The 15,775-nt window shown below is 54.5% G+C and overlaps 1 protein-coding gene across 4 annotated transcripts in view; it reads left to right on the forward strand.

Annotated features, from left to right (window-relative positions):
• DOP1B (DOP1 leucine zipper like protein B) overlaps nucleotides 1-15,775 on the forward strand; it is a 61,326-nt gene that overhangs the window by 34,575 nt on the left and 10,976 nt on the right. For 2 of the 4 annotated variants that reach the window (XM_036448573.2, XM_036448575.2), the window contains exons 17-30: nucleotides 9-280; nucleotides 1,225-1,377; nucleotides 2,011-2,111; nucleotides 3,021-3,211; nucleotides 3,688-5,287; nucleotides 6,225-6,336; nucleotides 6,833-7,021; nucleotides 7,950-8,072; nucleotides 10,122-10,253; nucleotides 11,800-11,855; nucleotides 12,212-12,316; nucleotides 12,404-12,470; nucleotides 13,771-13,915; nucleotides 15,572-15,657. In XM_036448573.2, the coding sequence (XP_036304466.1) occupies nucleotides 9-280; nucleotides 1,225-1,377; nucleotides 2,011-2,111; nucleotides 3,021-3,211; nucleotides 3,688-5,287; nucleotides 6,225-6,336; nucleotides 6,833-7,021; nucleotides 7,950-8,072; nucleotides 10,122-10,253; nucleotides 11,800-11,855; nucleotides 12,212-12,316; nucleotides 12,404-12,470; nucleotides 13,771-13,915; nucleotides 15,572-15,657 (3,332 nt within the window). The remainder of the gene's footprint in view (nucleotides 1-8; nucleotides 281-1,224; nucleotides 1,378-2,010; nucleotides 2,112-3,020; nucleotides 3,212-3,687; nucleotides 5,288-6,224; nucleotides 6,337-6,832; nucleotides 7,022-7,949; nucleotides 8,073-10,121; nucleotides 10,254-11,799; nucleotides 11,856-12,211; nucleotides 12,317-12,403; nucleotides 12,471-13,770; nucleotides 13,916-15,571; nucleotides 15,658-15,775) is intronic. The other 2 variants (XM_036448574.2, XM_036448576.2) reach the window with 1 other exon arrangement.

The following is a 15,775-nucleotide window of genomic DNA, read 5'->3' on the forward strand; positions in this document are numbered from 1 at the left end:
CCTTCCAGGGGCCGGCGAGTCCAGCTTTCCCGCGTGGCTGCGATCCCTCATGACCATTTGCTGCTGTGGGACTGACTGCTACCTCCAGAACGTGGCCATCTCCACGCTGCTGGAGGTGATCAACCACTCCCAGTCCCTCGCCCTCGTCATCGAGGACAAGATGAGGCGCTATAAGAGCTCCGGGTTCAGCCCGTTTCTCGGCAAGCTGCAGATGGTGACGGTGCCGCCCATCGCGCCGGGAATCCTGAAGGTCATCGCGGAGAAGACGGACTTCTACCAGGTATTCCCGCGGAGAGCGGCGGGCGGGACCTGGGACCGCCTCAGGGAGCACGTGCAGCTGTCCCCGGGCTGTGGCCACTGGTGAGGAACGTGGCAGCCCTGGGGACCCGGATAGGACTGTGCCGCCGTGGGTTCCCGGCACAGCGCCGGCCCTGGAGAGAGTGCCAGTGCCAGCAGCTTAGCTGAGGCCTGGCCAGTGGAAACCACACTCCCTTAGGTCAGGAGTGAGTCACGAGCCGGGCCATGCGCCAGGCGGAGGTCAGTGTGCTCTGTGCAGAGGGCGGCTTGGGCACATGGAAAAGATGGACACAAATGTTTTTATCCCAGCTGTCCCCAGATACCGTGATCCAGGAGACGCCCTCTGCCCGGGCAGGATGCCTCCAGGTAGCCTCCTCCCGGAAGCGGGGACCCACCTCTTTGGAGCCTCACCCCGTTGGGTCAGGAGCTCCCTGCAGCTGGCCACTGGCCCGCTTGTTTCCGGAGCCGGTCAGGGCCGGAGATAGAGGCGCATGTGGGATGCAGTTTGGGTCCTGACAGTGAGCCAGCATCGGCCGCAGCTCTGTCCACGGCAGAGGGAGCAGGCACGTTTGTGGCAGGGAAGCCGAGAGCCGATCAGGGCGCCCTAGATGGAGAGGTGGGCGGGTGCGTCTGGAGCCCCAGCGCCGGCCCCGGGAAGGCGTGGTTTGTGCCCGTTGACCCGCAGGTTTGTGCTCTCGGTAGCTGAGGGTCTCAGCCGGTGGCAAGCTCACGTGGCCCGCATCGTGGCCTGTGTGGGATGCTTCGGCGGGGGGTCCTGGTTTGATTTGGGTTTGGGTGGTTTGGTTTGTTGGCGATGTTCCTTTGTCTGTTGAGGATTCTCACAGAGCGAACGTAGGCAGAAGCCGGGACCTCGGTCCGGACTGGCCTCGTTCATACCTGGTTCACTCCGTGTCCCCTTTGTCCCAGAGGGTGGCTCGTGTGCTGTGGAGCCAGCTGAGCCAGGAGACCCAGGAGCACCACGTCACCTGCGTGGAGCTGTTCTACCGGCTGCACTGCCTGGCCCCGACGGCCAGCATCTGCGAGGACATCATCTGCCACGCCCTGCTGGACCCGGACAAGGCGAGTGCAGCCCAGCCTCCGGCCCGCGAGGTCCCCCTGCTGGGCAGCCTGGCACATGTGCGAGGGCAGGCTGCGTGTGTCCAGTTGGGGTCAGTCTGAGGCTGGTGGACGTGGTTAGTGAGCAGAAGTGTTAGGGATGTCGGGACTAAAAGGCCTCCTGCTGTATGAGCTGTCCCCTTTGGAGTCCCCAAAACATGGTCTGTGTCCGCCTCAGGGCTCCCCAGGAAATCTGCCCGGACTGCCGTGGTGCCTGCGGACCTTGCCTGTGGCTGCTGGCAGTGCTGGCCAGGAGGCCAGCGAGGAGGCGTCGGCCCCGCAGCCCGGCCGTCCGCGCAGTGCCATGGTGTCCTATGCCCTAAGCCATGGGCCTGGCACTTCCCAGGGGCGGGCATGGGCCCCACTCTCCTGTTTGCCTGCGCCACGGCGGACCAGGCAGCCAGGCTCTTGGTGACAGCGCACCGTGTACAGGGAGCGCGGGGAGGGGAGGACGGCCCCAGGCAGTGACGCCTGCCTCCGCCGCACTGCCGTCCCGCTCCTGCACTCTCGTTTGCTTTTAAATTGGGTTTCATGCGACTGAGAACAGTGTCCTGCTGGGAAATCAGGCTCCTCACGCCCGTTTACTTCCTAATCCAGGGAACCAGGTTGGAGGCTCTGTTCAGATTTTCCGTCCTCTGGCACCTGACGCGGGAGATCCAGGGCAGCCGAGTGACTTCGCACAACCGCTCCTTCGACAGGTGAGGCTGTCTTCCTTGTCACTGACCCGCAGGCAGAGGGCACTCTGCACGGCTCCCGGTCAGCGTGCTGGGCTGGGGAGGGGGAGATGTGTGATTGGACCACATGACCCCACATTCCTGACGCACAGCAGCTGCTCTCAGAGTCCCCTAAGTGGCTTCAGGCTGGACACACGTGAATAGATACGCGGTGGGGCTGTCCCTACTGTGGTTGAGGGAGGAGACTCCGGTGCCTCGAGTCACTGGGGGAGCTGTCAGAGCGTGCCCCATGGGGAGGAGGGGAGGGGGGAAATGGAGAAGGTCTAGTTCTTGATTGGAGTGGTGGCCACATGGTTGTATATACTTGTAAAGTCATCAGCTGGCTTCAGGTGTGAGTTGATTGCAGATACATTATAATCCACATTATCTTCCTTGTTCCCCCTCTCTTGTTACCAAAAGTCTAGGTGTGGGGTCAGATACAGCCTTACTGGCAGCTCATACAGCTCATAGCGATGCCTGGGGCCCATCCCTGGTCTGATTTAACTGATTGGGCTGACACCTGGAGATCAGGACTTTATTTATTTGTATATTTTTATTGATTTCTGAGAGGAAGGGAGAGGGAGAGAAAGATAGAAACATCAATGATGGGAGAGAGTCATTGATTGGCTGCCCCCTGCACTCCCCTACTGGGGATCGAGCCCACAGTCTGGGCATGTGCCCTGACTGGGGATTGAACTGTGACCTCCTAGTTTACAGGTCAGTGCCTCACCACTGAGCCACTGGGGATCTGGACTCCCATGCTGATGCTAGCACGAAGCCAGGGTTTGACTCCCAGGTGCTTTCCTGCTGAGGCCCCCGCCCAGCGAGGGTGAGCTCCCTGGGGTGTCCCGCCCGTGGTGCCGCACGCCGACCGCACGGTGCACTCCCCCGCAGGTCCCTGTTCGTGGTGCTGGACAGCCTGACCTGCACAGACGGCGCCATCAGCGCGGCGGCCCAGGGCTGGCTGGTGCGGGCGCTGTCCCTCGGGGACGTGGCACGCATCCTCGAGCCCTTGCTCCTGCTGCTGCTCCAGCCCAAAACCCAGCGGACTTCCATCCACTGCCTCAAGCAGGGCACCTCGGCGGGTGAGCTCCCGGGCCGGGGGGGGGGGGGGGGCCCTGCTGCCCGCCGTGACAGTTGAGGCACTTAGGCCTACTTTGTGATTTGGCCAGATTCAGATGGCGTAAAGGTACTTTGTAAACATGTGGGGATCGAGGCTGCAACCCAGGCCTGTGCCCTGACCGGGAACTGAGCCTCCTGGTTCATAGGGTGATGGATGCTCAGCTTCTGAGCCACACCAGCCAGGCTGATTGCTCAGACATTTTAAAAGACCTGTTCACTTTCCTTGTCTGCCTTTTGTCCATCATGTAATCTAGACTCTGGTGCTGTAGTTTCATGGGGGAATTTTATTTTTATTCTTTACTTTATTCATTTATTTTTGGGGGGTAATTTTACTAATAGTAACCTTTCTGTCTGGCTGTAAGACAAAGATCACTCTTGAAGGAACATATCATAGCTCACCCTTCTGTTCTGAAGTCGCTTGTCATCTTGTGATTTTCAGAAGACTTGCATCGTTGGTTTAGCAGGAAGAAAACCTCTTTCAAAGAGGCGTGTGGCGTGCCCGAGGGCAGCCCGGAGGAGGGCATGCCTCTGAACCAGTTCACCACTGTGGACCGCGAGGCCATCTGGGCCGAGGTGGAGAAGGAGCCGGAGAAGGGCTCGCCGGGAAGCCAGCTGAGCGAAGAGGATCTTCCCTACTGCACGGACCTTCTGGACAGAGCGGCCCGCGATGCTCCCGACAGCAGCGAGCACACCGAGTCCGCAGACACGAGCTCCGCCCACACGGACAGCGAGAACACGTCCTCCCTGTCCTCCCCCTCCCACGACCCGCAGGAGCTGAGCAACGAGGAGGGCTGCTGTGCGCCCCTCCCCGCGGGCAGCAGGGCTTACCCCCGGCCCGCCGCCTTCCTGGCGGAGAGTCTCACGTCCACCGCCAAGTTAAGCTTGGCGCGCGTGGACTCGGACAGGACTCAGGCCTCGGAGTCCTTCTCCAGTGACGAGGAGGCCGACGTGGAGCTCCAGGCCCTCGCCGAGTCCCGGCTGCTGAAGCAGCAGCGGGAGCGGCAGGAGATGATCGAGGCCTTGTTCAAGCACATCCTGCTCTACCTGCAGCCCTACGACTCCCGGCGCGCCCTCTACGCCTTCTCCGTGCTGGAGGCCGTGCTCAAAACCAACCCCAGGGAGTTCATCGAGGCCGTGTCCAGGACCAGCATGGACACCAGCTCCACCGCGCACCTCAACCTCATCTCCAACCTCCTGGCCCGCCACCAGGAGGCCCTCGTGGGCCAGAGCTTCTATGGCAAACTCCAGACCCAGTCCCCCAACGTGTGCCCCCACTCCCTGCTGATCGAGCTCCTCACCTACCTGTGCCTGAGCTTCCTGCGCAGCTACTACCCTTGTTACCTCAAGATCTCCCACCGAGACCTGCTCGGCAACCGGGATGTCCAGGTCAAAAGCGTGGAGGTTCTGATTAGGATAATGACGCAGCTGGTCTCTGTGGCCAAGTGCGTGGAAGGGAAGAGCGCGGAGTTCATCCGCAGCCTGCTGCAGCGGTGCAAGGTGCAGGAGTTCGTCCTGCTGTCCCTGTCGGCCTCCATGTACACCAGCCAGAAGCGCTACAGCCTGGCCACCACGGAGCGAGGCCGGGCCCCGCGGGACGACGGCCTCTTCGAGGAGCAGCTCATCAACCTGGGCCAGGACCAGATCTGGAGTGAGCACCCTCTGCAGATCGAGCTGCTGAAGCTCCTGCAGGTGCTGATCGTCCTGGAGCACCACCTGGGCCAGGTCCACGAGGAGGCTGAGCACCTGTTGCGGGAGTGGCAGCTGGCCCTGGACTTCCAGCAGGCCATCAGCGCCATGCAGTACGTGCAGCCGCACCCCCTCACCTCCCAGGGGCTGCTGGTGGCTGCCGTGGTGAGGGGCCTGCAGCCTGCGTACGGTTACGGCATGCACCCGGCCTGGGTGAGCTTGGTCACGCATTCCTTGCCGTACTTCGGGAAGTCCCTGGGCTGGACAGTGACGCCCTTCATCGTGCAGATTTGCAAAAACTTGGACGAGCTGGTCAAACAGTATGAAAGCGAGTCAGTGAAGCTCTCTGTCAGGTATGCGACCCCTTGATGGATTATTACTCACTAGTGACGGGTTTGCAGTGAGTGGCTGATTGGCCGGAGAAGCCAATGGGAGGGTGCTTTGAATCAGAAGCCTGTTGAGCATTGTCAGGAGGGTGACTAGGAACTAAATGTCCAGATTAGCTACTTTTTAAAAATACGTTTTTTGTTGATGATTTTAGAGATAGGAAGGGGGGGGGGGGGGAGAGAGATAGAAACATTGATGCATCAGCATTGATAGGCTGCCTCCTGCACCTCCCCTCCCCATTGGGGTTCAAGCCTTCAACCTAGGCATGTGCCCTGACTGCATATCAAACTGGTGACCCATTTGACTCAACCATTGAGCAACACTGGCCGGGCCAGATCCTCTATTTTTAATTCCACACAGCTACCCAGGCTGGCTCAGTGATGCAGAACAAGTCAGTCAAGATCATTAGTTTTGCAAAACAGAAATAAAAATGGAATTGCCTTCAAAGAAATTCTAAAACATTTTTCAGCCGAAACCGGTTTGGCTCAGTAAATAGAGCTTCGGCTTGGGGACTAAAAGGTCCCGGGTTCAATTCCGGTCAAGGGCATGTACCTTGATTTCGGGCACATCCCCAGTAGGGGGTGTGCAAGAGGCAGCTGATCAATGATTCTCTCTCATCGATGTTTCTAATTCTCTATCTCTCTCTCTTCCTCTCTGAATAAAACCTAAAATATATTTTAAAAAATAAGTAAGATAAAATAAAACATTTTTCAAAGTGACTGCATGAGTCTAAAATAGCACAAAAGATGGTCCCAATAGTATAACAATATTTCACGATAAGAGCCCAAGTCTGTTTAAGATAGTGATAGCTCTCTGGTGGCCATGTTTGTATGTGGGATTAAACATCTTTATAGCCTCATTCTTAAAAATCCTCAAAACCACCTCCTCGTTTCTCCACCGAAGCACCACCTCCAAGCGGGAGAACATCGCCCCGGATTACCCGCTCACTCTTCTGGAAGGCCTGACGACCATCAGTCACTTCTGTCTTCTGGAACACCCCAACCAAAATAAAAAGGTACCTGGTTTTTTCTGAGGTGGAGGCAATTTTCACAATACTGTGTTGTCGGGGTTATGACTATTTCCAGTAAGAAATGTTTGTATGTATTGTAAATAATGTAGATGTGTACGCAGATCTACGTCAATAGTGCACATGTATGTGCACATGTATGTTTGTGGTTTTGTTCTCCTGGCCCATTGTTTCAGCAGGAAAGTCAGTTGGGATAAAATGTAAAGCCACTTGCTCCATTTTAGAATCCCATTCATTTTTTTCCACGAGCCTTGTACTCGCTCTGTGGTGTTCATGAAGCTGGTGTTGGCAGCCAGGATGCAGGTGAATGATGGAGAGCGTGTGTGAGGTGGCCTCTCAGACTCATGCCCCTTCCAAAGAGGCCCTGGGACAGAGGCCAGGGGGGCGCCCTCCCCCTCCTCCACCAGCGCACCAGGGACCTGTTGGTGAGAGGCTGCAGCCGGATCCCCGGCACCGAGCCTCCCGCATCCATTCCCACTTTCAGACCGCGGCTGCCAGTGACCCCACCAGCCTCCGGAACGCCAAGAACGCCATTCTGGAGGAGCTGCCTCGAATCGTGAACACCGTGGCCCTGCTCTGGAACGTGCTCCGGAAGGAGGAGACCCAGAAGAGACCCGTGGACCTCCTGGGAGCCATGAAGGGCTCCTCTTCCGTTTACTTTAAGACCACCAAGGTGGGGCTTCCTCTGAGGCTGTTCGCTTCATCCTGTGTTTTCCCCACAAACACACACACCTGGGGACCCACCCACATCATCCAACATGTGCACTTGAAACCCACGTTAAAAGGGGGTTGGGAGTAGAAATCTCCAGTTTGTTTGTTATGAGTAATTTTTCTTTTTGTTTGGTTACTCCTCACCTGAGGATATTTTTCCATTGATTTTCAGAGAGAGTGAAGAGAGAGAGAGAAACATTGACATGAGAGAGAGATACATCGATTGGTTGCCTTCCACACACCCTCAAAGAGAGAGACAGAGAGAGAGAGAGAGAGAGAGAGAGAAACATCGATATGAAAGAGAGAGAAACATCGATATGAGAGAGAGAGACACATCAATTGGTTGCCTCCCGCACACCCCAGAAATCCATGCCATGACAGGGAGCGTGATGAGTGATGCCCAAGACCTGTTGCAAGCTTATTTTAAGTTGACTAATAAAATTATTTCAGGTGCCTATTTCTAGAAAATGGAAACATCTTTTCTAATGGATGTAAGCCCCTCCTGGGCTGATTGAGATGGGCAGAGGCTGGGGGTTCCGGTGGGGACAGGGCTCCCTCCACCGCCTGGTCTCCCCTTTGTCACTCTCTGCAAAGCATGGCGTGGCTTCCTTCCAGTCCCCGCCCTGCTCACGGCTGCTTGCGAGGGGCGGTCCTCGCCTCCTGGTCCTCCCTGGTCCTCCCTGGTCCTCCCTGTTCCGTCCGCTCAGCCAGGCCTCTGCCTGCCACCCGGGCCTCCCAGGAGCTGGGATTTCTGTGCCCATGGTGCTGGGACACTGACCCGACCGCACGGCCCTGCTCCAGGGTGGACGGCCGTGGGGGTCAAGTATCAGGAACACCAGGGCCCTGACACCACTCTGCATGACTGCTCTCTTTGTTTTCCCATTTTTCAGACCATACGCCAAAAAATTTTAGACTTTTTGAACCCCTTGACGGCCCACCTCGGGGTGCAGCTGATGGCCGCCGTGGCGGCGGTGTGGAGCAGGAAGAGGGGGAAGCGGCACAGTAAGGCGAAGGTGAGCTAACACATCGGAGCCATTGCTGAACTCACCCTGACAGAAATGCCGAGTCGTGTGTCATCCACGATGACGTCAGAGGCCGACATGGGGAAATACTGACGCAGTTTCACCCTTTTAAATGCAGCTGAGCCTCAGTACAGCTCGGTGCTGGGCGGGTGGGGAGGGAGCCTCCCAGCATGCTCTGCTCTCTCTCTAGTGCGTGTTTAGTACTGCTGTTTGACCATTTAAGTTCAGTACTAGCAGCATGCATGCAGCAGTGTCTAAGGAACATTTCAGAGAATAAGCACCTGCCACGAGCCCACCACAGTGAGGAAGGGCCAGCTGTCCTACCTGGGAAGACCCCTGCCACCCTTCTCTGGTTATCTCACAGCTTTTTCCCCCAAATCATTAAAGAAAATGTTTTAATTGATTGATTGATTGATTTTGAGAGAGAGAAAGACATCAATTTGTTTTTCTACTTACTCATGAATTCATTGGTTGATTCTTGTATGTACCTTGACCAGGGATCAAACCTACAGTCAAGACCTATTGGGACAACATTCTGACCAACTGAGCTATTCAGCCAGGACTAAATCATTTTTTTAAAGATTTTTGTTTTAGGGCCATTTTAGGTTAACAACAAAATGAGAGGACGGTACAGAGAGTTCCCATATTCTCCCCTCCCATACGCGGCCTCCTCACTGTCAGCAATCCCCAGTGACACATCCTTCCTGCCCAAAGTCCATAGTTAATGTGAGGCTTTTAATTTATGAAAATAATGCTTGTCCCCGGTGGTAAGGAAAATCTACATCATCACATTCCTGTGCCCAAACTGGAGTTTGCATGTCATCCATTCGTCACCGACTGACGGGTCCATCCGGAGAGCCTCCAGGGCTGTTTACCTGTTTCTGCGAAACCAGCAGCCCTCTTCCTTCTCTCCTCTCCTGGCCATCCAGGTCCCTACCTTGTCCCTCCCTCAGAGGGTCTTCCCAGCCTGGACTCTCTCAGTGCCCAGTGTGGGCTCCTGCCCCCTGGGAGGCGAGAGGCTGGCGGCCCAGGCACGGCACACGGCTTGGCACCTGTGCGGTCCTTCCCTGATTAACCTGATACTCCCAAGCGCACATGGCCTTGTAGTGCAGACTTGTAGCATCACAGTGCACTTCCCACTTGGCTTCCTGCCAGGCCGACGAGTGCAGCGTTTTTCAACCGCTGTAGTGTGCCGCGAGATGTTGCCTGGTGTGCCGTAGGTGCAGACAAGACAAGAATTTTATAATTTTTCACTATTTTGTTTACTTAATATTTCATAATAAAGTAATTATAAAATACTTTCTTCGTGTTTATTTGATTCCTATTCAAGAGAATTACTTTATATATAGTCAATATAGGCACAGAGTTAAATTTTTTAACATTTTCTAATGGTGGTGTGCCTCGTGATTTTTTTCATGAAACAAGTGTGCCTTTGCCCAAAAAAGGTTGAAAAACACTGGACTAGTGGAACCTGATTTATTGGTTTTCTTCCTGCCTTTGGATCTTGAGGGCCATGTCTTTTTTGTTGTTTTTTTTAATACATGTTTTTTTTTTATTGATTTTTAGAGAGAGAGGAAAGGAGAGGGAGAGAGATAGAATCTTCAATGGGAAAGAAACATCAACATCTACTGGCCAACTCCTGCAGGCCCCTGCTGGGGATGGAGCCTGTAACCCGGGCATGTGCCTTGACGGGGAGTTGATCTGGTGACCTCTCGGTGCCTGGGTTGACTAGCAACACTGGCCAGGCTTGTCTGGGTCATTGTGCTAGCCTGTTTTCCTTCCAATTATGTGTTTCTGTTCTAAATGCTTTCTAAGCTGGAACATACCAGTCTCTCCCCTGTCATCAAATGTACCTTTTGGTCCTATCAGATACTGGTTCCGTGGTGATTAAATGCTTAACTCTCTCTTCATTCCCACCAACAGTCCTTTACCCAGTTTTCATTTAAATATTGAAAAGATTAAAGAAACCTTCTCCAGGGCAGCTCTTATAGAATACTTTCCGTGCATCACTCTTCTGTCTCCTCTGTTCTTTTCTGGCAGATAGTCCCTGAGGCAAGTGTGTTCCAGCTCACCCTCGTCGACCTGATGTGTGCGCTCAGCACCCTGCAGACAGACACGGTGCTGCACCTGGTGAAGGAGGTGGTGAAGAGGCCCCAGATCCGGGGGGACCAGGTCAGGAGCCTGGGGGTCTCCCCATGAACTCAGGCCATTCTCCTAAGGCCACATCTTATACATTGTGTTTGGGTCGCAAGAGCAACTAGGAATCTGGGGCGTAAAATGGAGGTGCTCTCCCTGGCTTGGGGGAGATGGGTGAGAGGCGCCGGTGTTTGCGGTGTGCTGTGTGAAGGTGGGACTCGGAACATGGCCAGGCATCTTCCGTCCTTGCTCCTGGCTGCAGGCGCACTGCCCAGGACTGGTTCCAACCAGGCACCTGCGTACGAATGACACCTTTTCTGAGAGGCACCGCTTCAAGGAATTTGCAGCCTGAAGGGCATCACAGACAAAGCCAGACACTAGTGAACGGTGGTAAAGGCCATTTTACTCAGTAACCACAGTGAGAGGCCAGAGAGCTGAGCTCAGTTCTGATTGGTGCCAAGGTAACCTGGTGGTGGTTGTTCCGGTTTGGGAGATGAAATATTGTAGTTCCGGGTGGATGGTGGTGATGGTTGCCCCAAAATGTACACAACCTGAACTGTGTATACACTAAAATGCTGTTAAGGTGATAAATTTTATGTGTACTTAGCACAATAGACATTTTTATAAGAAAGAAAGGAATATCGCCTTTAGACGCTAAGGTCATCACTCTCGGGATGGTGAGCAAGAGCTGGCCGTGGACTCTGCGGCGCTCGTGTGTCGGGGGTCAGAGGTCGGCCCGGAGGTCTTGCCTTTCGCTCCGGCGCATAAACGTGGGAGTAACTTGGCCCTGGAGGCGCACGGCCGGTGGCGGGCCGTGGGTTCCTGTGCGGAGCTTACGGTGACGGAGGGGCCTCCGGCCTGGAGGTGGGCCTTCCGCGCTGGTGGCTGTCCTCTGGACGGCGTCACGGGTGGGCTGCCCTGCTGCCAGCCTTTGTGCAGACGGAGTGGGCATGCGTAGGTGTTCTTCCCTCTCGTGACTTGAATTTCTGCAGATTTTTGCAACTTTGCCTCCAGGTTAAAAAAACAACAGCACTAGATTGTAAGTGCCTGGCTGGTTTTGGCTGCTCAAATGACAAACTTACGTCTTGTGGTTAGTTCAGTTAATTTTAGCTCAACTCTGTAATTCCTACACAGAGCTGTTCCCAAGCCTGGGGGAAACCACCGTCTAAGTGACTCCAGCCACTGAGATCGGGGAAAGTTGCCGGGGCTGCCTCTGAGTGGGTCCTTCGGCTGAGAACGAGTTTTCGTTTCTCCTGTGGCAGCTAGTCCCGGGTGTGCAGAAGGCCGGCCTGGCCCCCAGCTCTGTGTTGGGGCGGGTCCGTTGTAATGGCCACTCCGCAGCACTTGCTAGGAGCGGGATAGAAAGCAGGTCACACAGAGGGACTCCCGCTAGTTTGTTACGCAGGCAGGGTGATTAGGACCTCGCAGGACGCGTTTATTTGTGTTACACGTGGGGGTGCTTTCCCGTCTGTAACTGCATTTAAAGACCTTGGCTAGCCCTGCTTCCTTAGGAGTCAGAATCTGCTTCTCTGCTTGAATTCCCTCCCCACCGACTTGGGTAACAGTTCGCTTTACCTTTCAGAAGTCGCCGCTCGTGGACGTGCCCGTGCTGCAGTTCTGCTACGTCTTCATCCAAAGGTAGTGCAGCCCCCCGGCCCTCCCCGTCACAGGCGCTCCTCAGAGCTGCAGTGACAGCTGCGCCTCGGCTTCAGACCGGAGCTTAGTGCAGGAAATGCTCGGTGGGGTCCTGGCGGTCCTCCTCTTCCTCCTGCAAGATCTCAGCTGACATTACAAGACCCGTGTGCTGTGTGCTGAACGCTGCTAGAAAGGCCTGAGAGAGGCCTGGCACCGTGTCTGTTGTCACTGAGGAGAGAATGAACAGATCAGTCAGCCGCGCCTCCTTCCCTCTGCTTTCCCACCGTCGGACCGGAAGCCTGCTGTGAGAGTTTGGTTCTCACTTGCTCATGGTGGCTTCTTTCCTGTGTTGGAAGTAGACTCCCGGCGACAGCCCTGCAGGAGAACTTCCCCTCGCTGCTGGGCGTGCTGAGGGAGTCCGCGCAGCTGAACCTGGCGCCCCCGGGGTACTTTCTGCTTCTCAGGTGCGTGTCCATGTCACAGCCCCGCGGGCTCTGCTGGGAGGGTTTGTCCCGGCACGTTCTTGTGTGACGCGGACCGTCTCTCCCCAGCATGCTCAACGACTTCGTGACGCGCACACCCAGCCCGGAGAGCAAGAAGGATCAGAGGGACCTGCAGGTCAGTGTGGAGGTCGCTGCCTTCCGCGAGTGCTGTGCGTCTTTTGAGGGTTGCATTGTAGATAATCAGCACTGGGCAGGAGCTGACCTGGATCTGCACCTCTGCTCAGGTCTCACTTCCTCCTCTTGTCTTCAGAGGGCTTGGCCTGAAAGAAGTGATTGCTAAAACAAACAAACAAACAAACAAACAAATAAGAAAGAAGAAGGCGTGAGCTGCCCTCTCTCACTGTGCGCAGGTGCCAGTGGAAGTCGCCTTAAGCATGACTGCAATAAAAATGTCTCTATGCATGCATTTCTTCTCTTAAACTCTTTCTCTCCTCTAACTCCCTACTCCCAATTAAAGCAATAATCATAGGGAATTTCAAAATGCTGAAAATTCAAGGTAAAACCCATCCAGAAAAGAAGGAAAATCTTGTCTTTAGAGTGCAATGCAACTGTACCAGACATAATGATGGAGTTAGAAAATCGCTATTTTTCAGCCAGTATAGGGACTTTTAATCCTCACCCAAGGATATTTTTTCATTGATTTTTAGCGAGAGTGGATGGGAGAGGGAGAGACAGAGAGAAACACCACTTGCCCCCAACTAGGGCCAAAAGCCTGCAACCAAGGAACGTGCTCTTGACCAGAATCAAATCCGGGACCCAACACTCTATCCACTGACTCAAACCAGATGGGGCCAGTATAGGTACTTTTCAAGGGCTTTTTTAGTCAAATGCTTTGATGTAAGTAGTGTATATGTGGGTTTTGTTTGGTTGTTCGTGGTTTTGTGTGTGTGTGTGTGTGTGTGTGTGTGTGTGTTTTGTTTTGTTTTAGTTTTTATCTATTGATTTGAGAGAAATCTTTGTAAAAAAATTAATAAAATATATATTTTTTTAAAAAAGAAAAGCAATCCGCTAGCTGCTCTGTGCAGCTTCGATATCCTGTTTATACGCTTCATCTCCGTCAGCCAGTGCAGTAGTCGCTGCAGCGTGAGGCTTTTGAGCCCTTGAGAGGTGGTCCCTCTGAGCTGCAGGTGCTGTAAGTGTAAAGTACACACCGATGTCAAAGACAGGCCCAAAAAGAGTGCACGGTCCTTAATGATCTCTGTGCCGATTACGTGCTGGTAATCCTTGGACATGTTGGTTCAGCATTACCACCTTGTTTCTTTCCGCTCCCTTTTCACGCGACCCCTGAGAATGTCATCTTACCCCCGTGCTCACAGTGGTGGCTGCGTTGTACTTCTATTGGATGATGCTCTTTCGGGCTCTCAGATTCTTTTCCATAACAAACTTCCTTTCCTCTTCCTCCCAATTCCTCCCAGGAAGTCACTCAGAGACTCCTGGACGCCGTGGCGAGCATTGCTGGCTCTTCCTTGGAGCAGACCAGCTGGCTGAGCAGAAGCCTGGAGGTGAAGGCGCAGCCGCAGGTGTCCCTGGAGGACTCGGATGCCGAGGAGGATGTGTGCGGTGGGTGCGGGGGGTGGGCAGAGCGGTGCCTGCTGTCGGCGGCGGGCCTGGCTTTTCCTTAAAGGCAGACGCTGCCTTACTCCACAACACAAGTCGGGTGTGTAAGGAACAGCAGGACGCACTCAGTGTTCCGATGGCTGTTAATCCCGCCCCCTGAGCCCGCATGGGGCTCCAGGGAAGGGTCTTCCCAAGCTCAGTGATAGAAGTCTCTGTGGGATTAGAAAATAGGAGAATGTGTGTGGAGTTTTTTGGGGGGCGGGGGGGAGGCGGGGGACGGGAGGACTGCGGGAACAGTAAACCAGCCAACTGTTGTCAGGCCATTGACGCTGTGTACTTCATTTCTGGCTCACACAGCCTCGCCTCTCAGGTTCCATCATGCCTGCAGGTGAAGACTTGATAAGAAGGGGGGTGGGGGGACACATAGGCTAGGCACATCCAGCCTCATTACTGCTTAACGCTGCCTGGGAAAATGGTCCGGAGACTCCGCATCTGCTGCAGGCCACTGTCAGCCAGGCATTCTGGAAGAGTCTGAATGAAATGCAGTCGTGTAGCTTGTCAATTGCCGTGGCCCTAAAGACCACTAGACAAGCATACTTATCAGAACAACACCAAACTGCTGGGTTTAGTAGGGGAGGGAGAGCACTGAGGACCTGGAGGAGCTGCTGGGCAGTTAGGGTGGTAGACGCAGCCAAAACCGGTGTGGCTCAGTGGATAGAGCGTCAGCCTGCGGACTGAGGGGTCCCAGGTTCGATTCCGGTCAAGGGCATGTGCCTTGGTTGCGGGCACATACCTGGGGGGTGGGTGTGCAGGAGGCAGCTAGTCAATGTTTCTCTCCCATCGATGTTTCTAGCTCTCTGTCCCTCTCCCTTCCTCTCTGTGAAAAATCAATAAAATACATTTTTTTAAAAAAGGTGGTAGCCGCACTGGTTAGAGGCCTGTACATGGATTTAGGAGCTTCTGGAGCGGGGTTCCAGAAGTACATGAGCAGGAAAAATAAAGACATGGTTCAACCTGGCCTAGGTGGCTTAGTAGTGACTTGTCGGCCCTCCCACCAAAGGCTGTGGGTTTGATTCCCAGTCAAGGGCATGTACCTGGGTTGTAGGTTTGATCCCTGGCCCAGTCAGGGCACGTACAGGAGGCAGTCGATGTGTCTCACGTTGATGGCTTCTCTCTCTCCCCTATTCCTCTCTCCCACTCTAAAAAAAAAAAAATAAAGTCAATGGGGAAAATATCCTCAGGCGAGGATTAACACAAATAGACAAACATTTCAAGATGCTGGAAGTGGAGTTTTGGGAAGTTGGTGAGGCTGAGCAGAGAGATGGGATGCTGGCTGGCTGAGCAGAGGAAAGACTTTTTGGAAGAGAAGAGGTAAAGGGCTCAGAGGCCAGGGTGCTCAGTAGATCATTCAAAGGAAGGTTGCAATTCCAGGAATGATGCCGAGACTGGACATGGGGAGGAAGACAGTGAGTCGGTGCTAATTTATTTGATCAAAATACACAGATGGTTGGGGCTGAAATTGAGTGTGCTGACAGAGAAGCATACCTGAGTCACATTTCTATAGATGATGATCAGCGTGAAAGCTGGGGCTGTGAGTGACGTTCATGAGTGCTCAGTGGCGACCCGTCTGTCACGGTTACACAGATATTCCTTCCTCAGCAGATGCTGCCGCCGCTGCTTCGGCCATGGTGTCCGCGTCCGCCCCCTCGGTGTACAGCGTGCAGGCCCTCTCTCTGCTGGCGGAGGTGAGCACCCGCTGACCGCCATCCTTGGGAAGTGATTGCATCTGGAACCTTTGGGCAGATGCCTTCTCCGTGCCAGTGCGTGTGACTGTGCGTGCCGGGGGCTTGTGGTCTCGGCCTC

The sequence above is a fragment of the Pipistrellus kuhlii genome, unplaced genomic scaffold (assembly GCF_014108245.1).
Source record: "Pipistrellus kuhlii isolate mPipKuh1 unplaced genomic scaffold, mPipKuh1.p scaffold_m20_p_2, whole genome shotgun sequence".
Lineage (NCBI taxonomy): Eukaryota > Metazoa > Chordata > Mammalia > Chiroptera > Vespertilionidae > Pipistrellus > Pipistrellus kuhlii.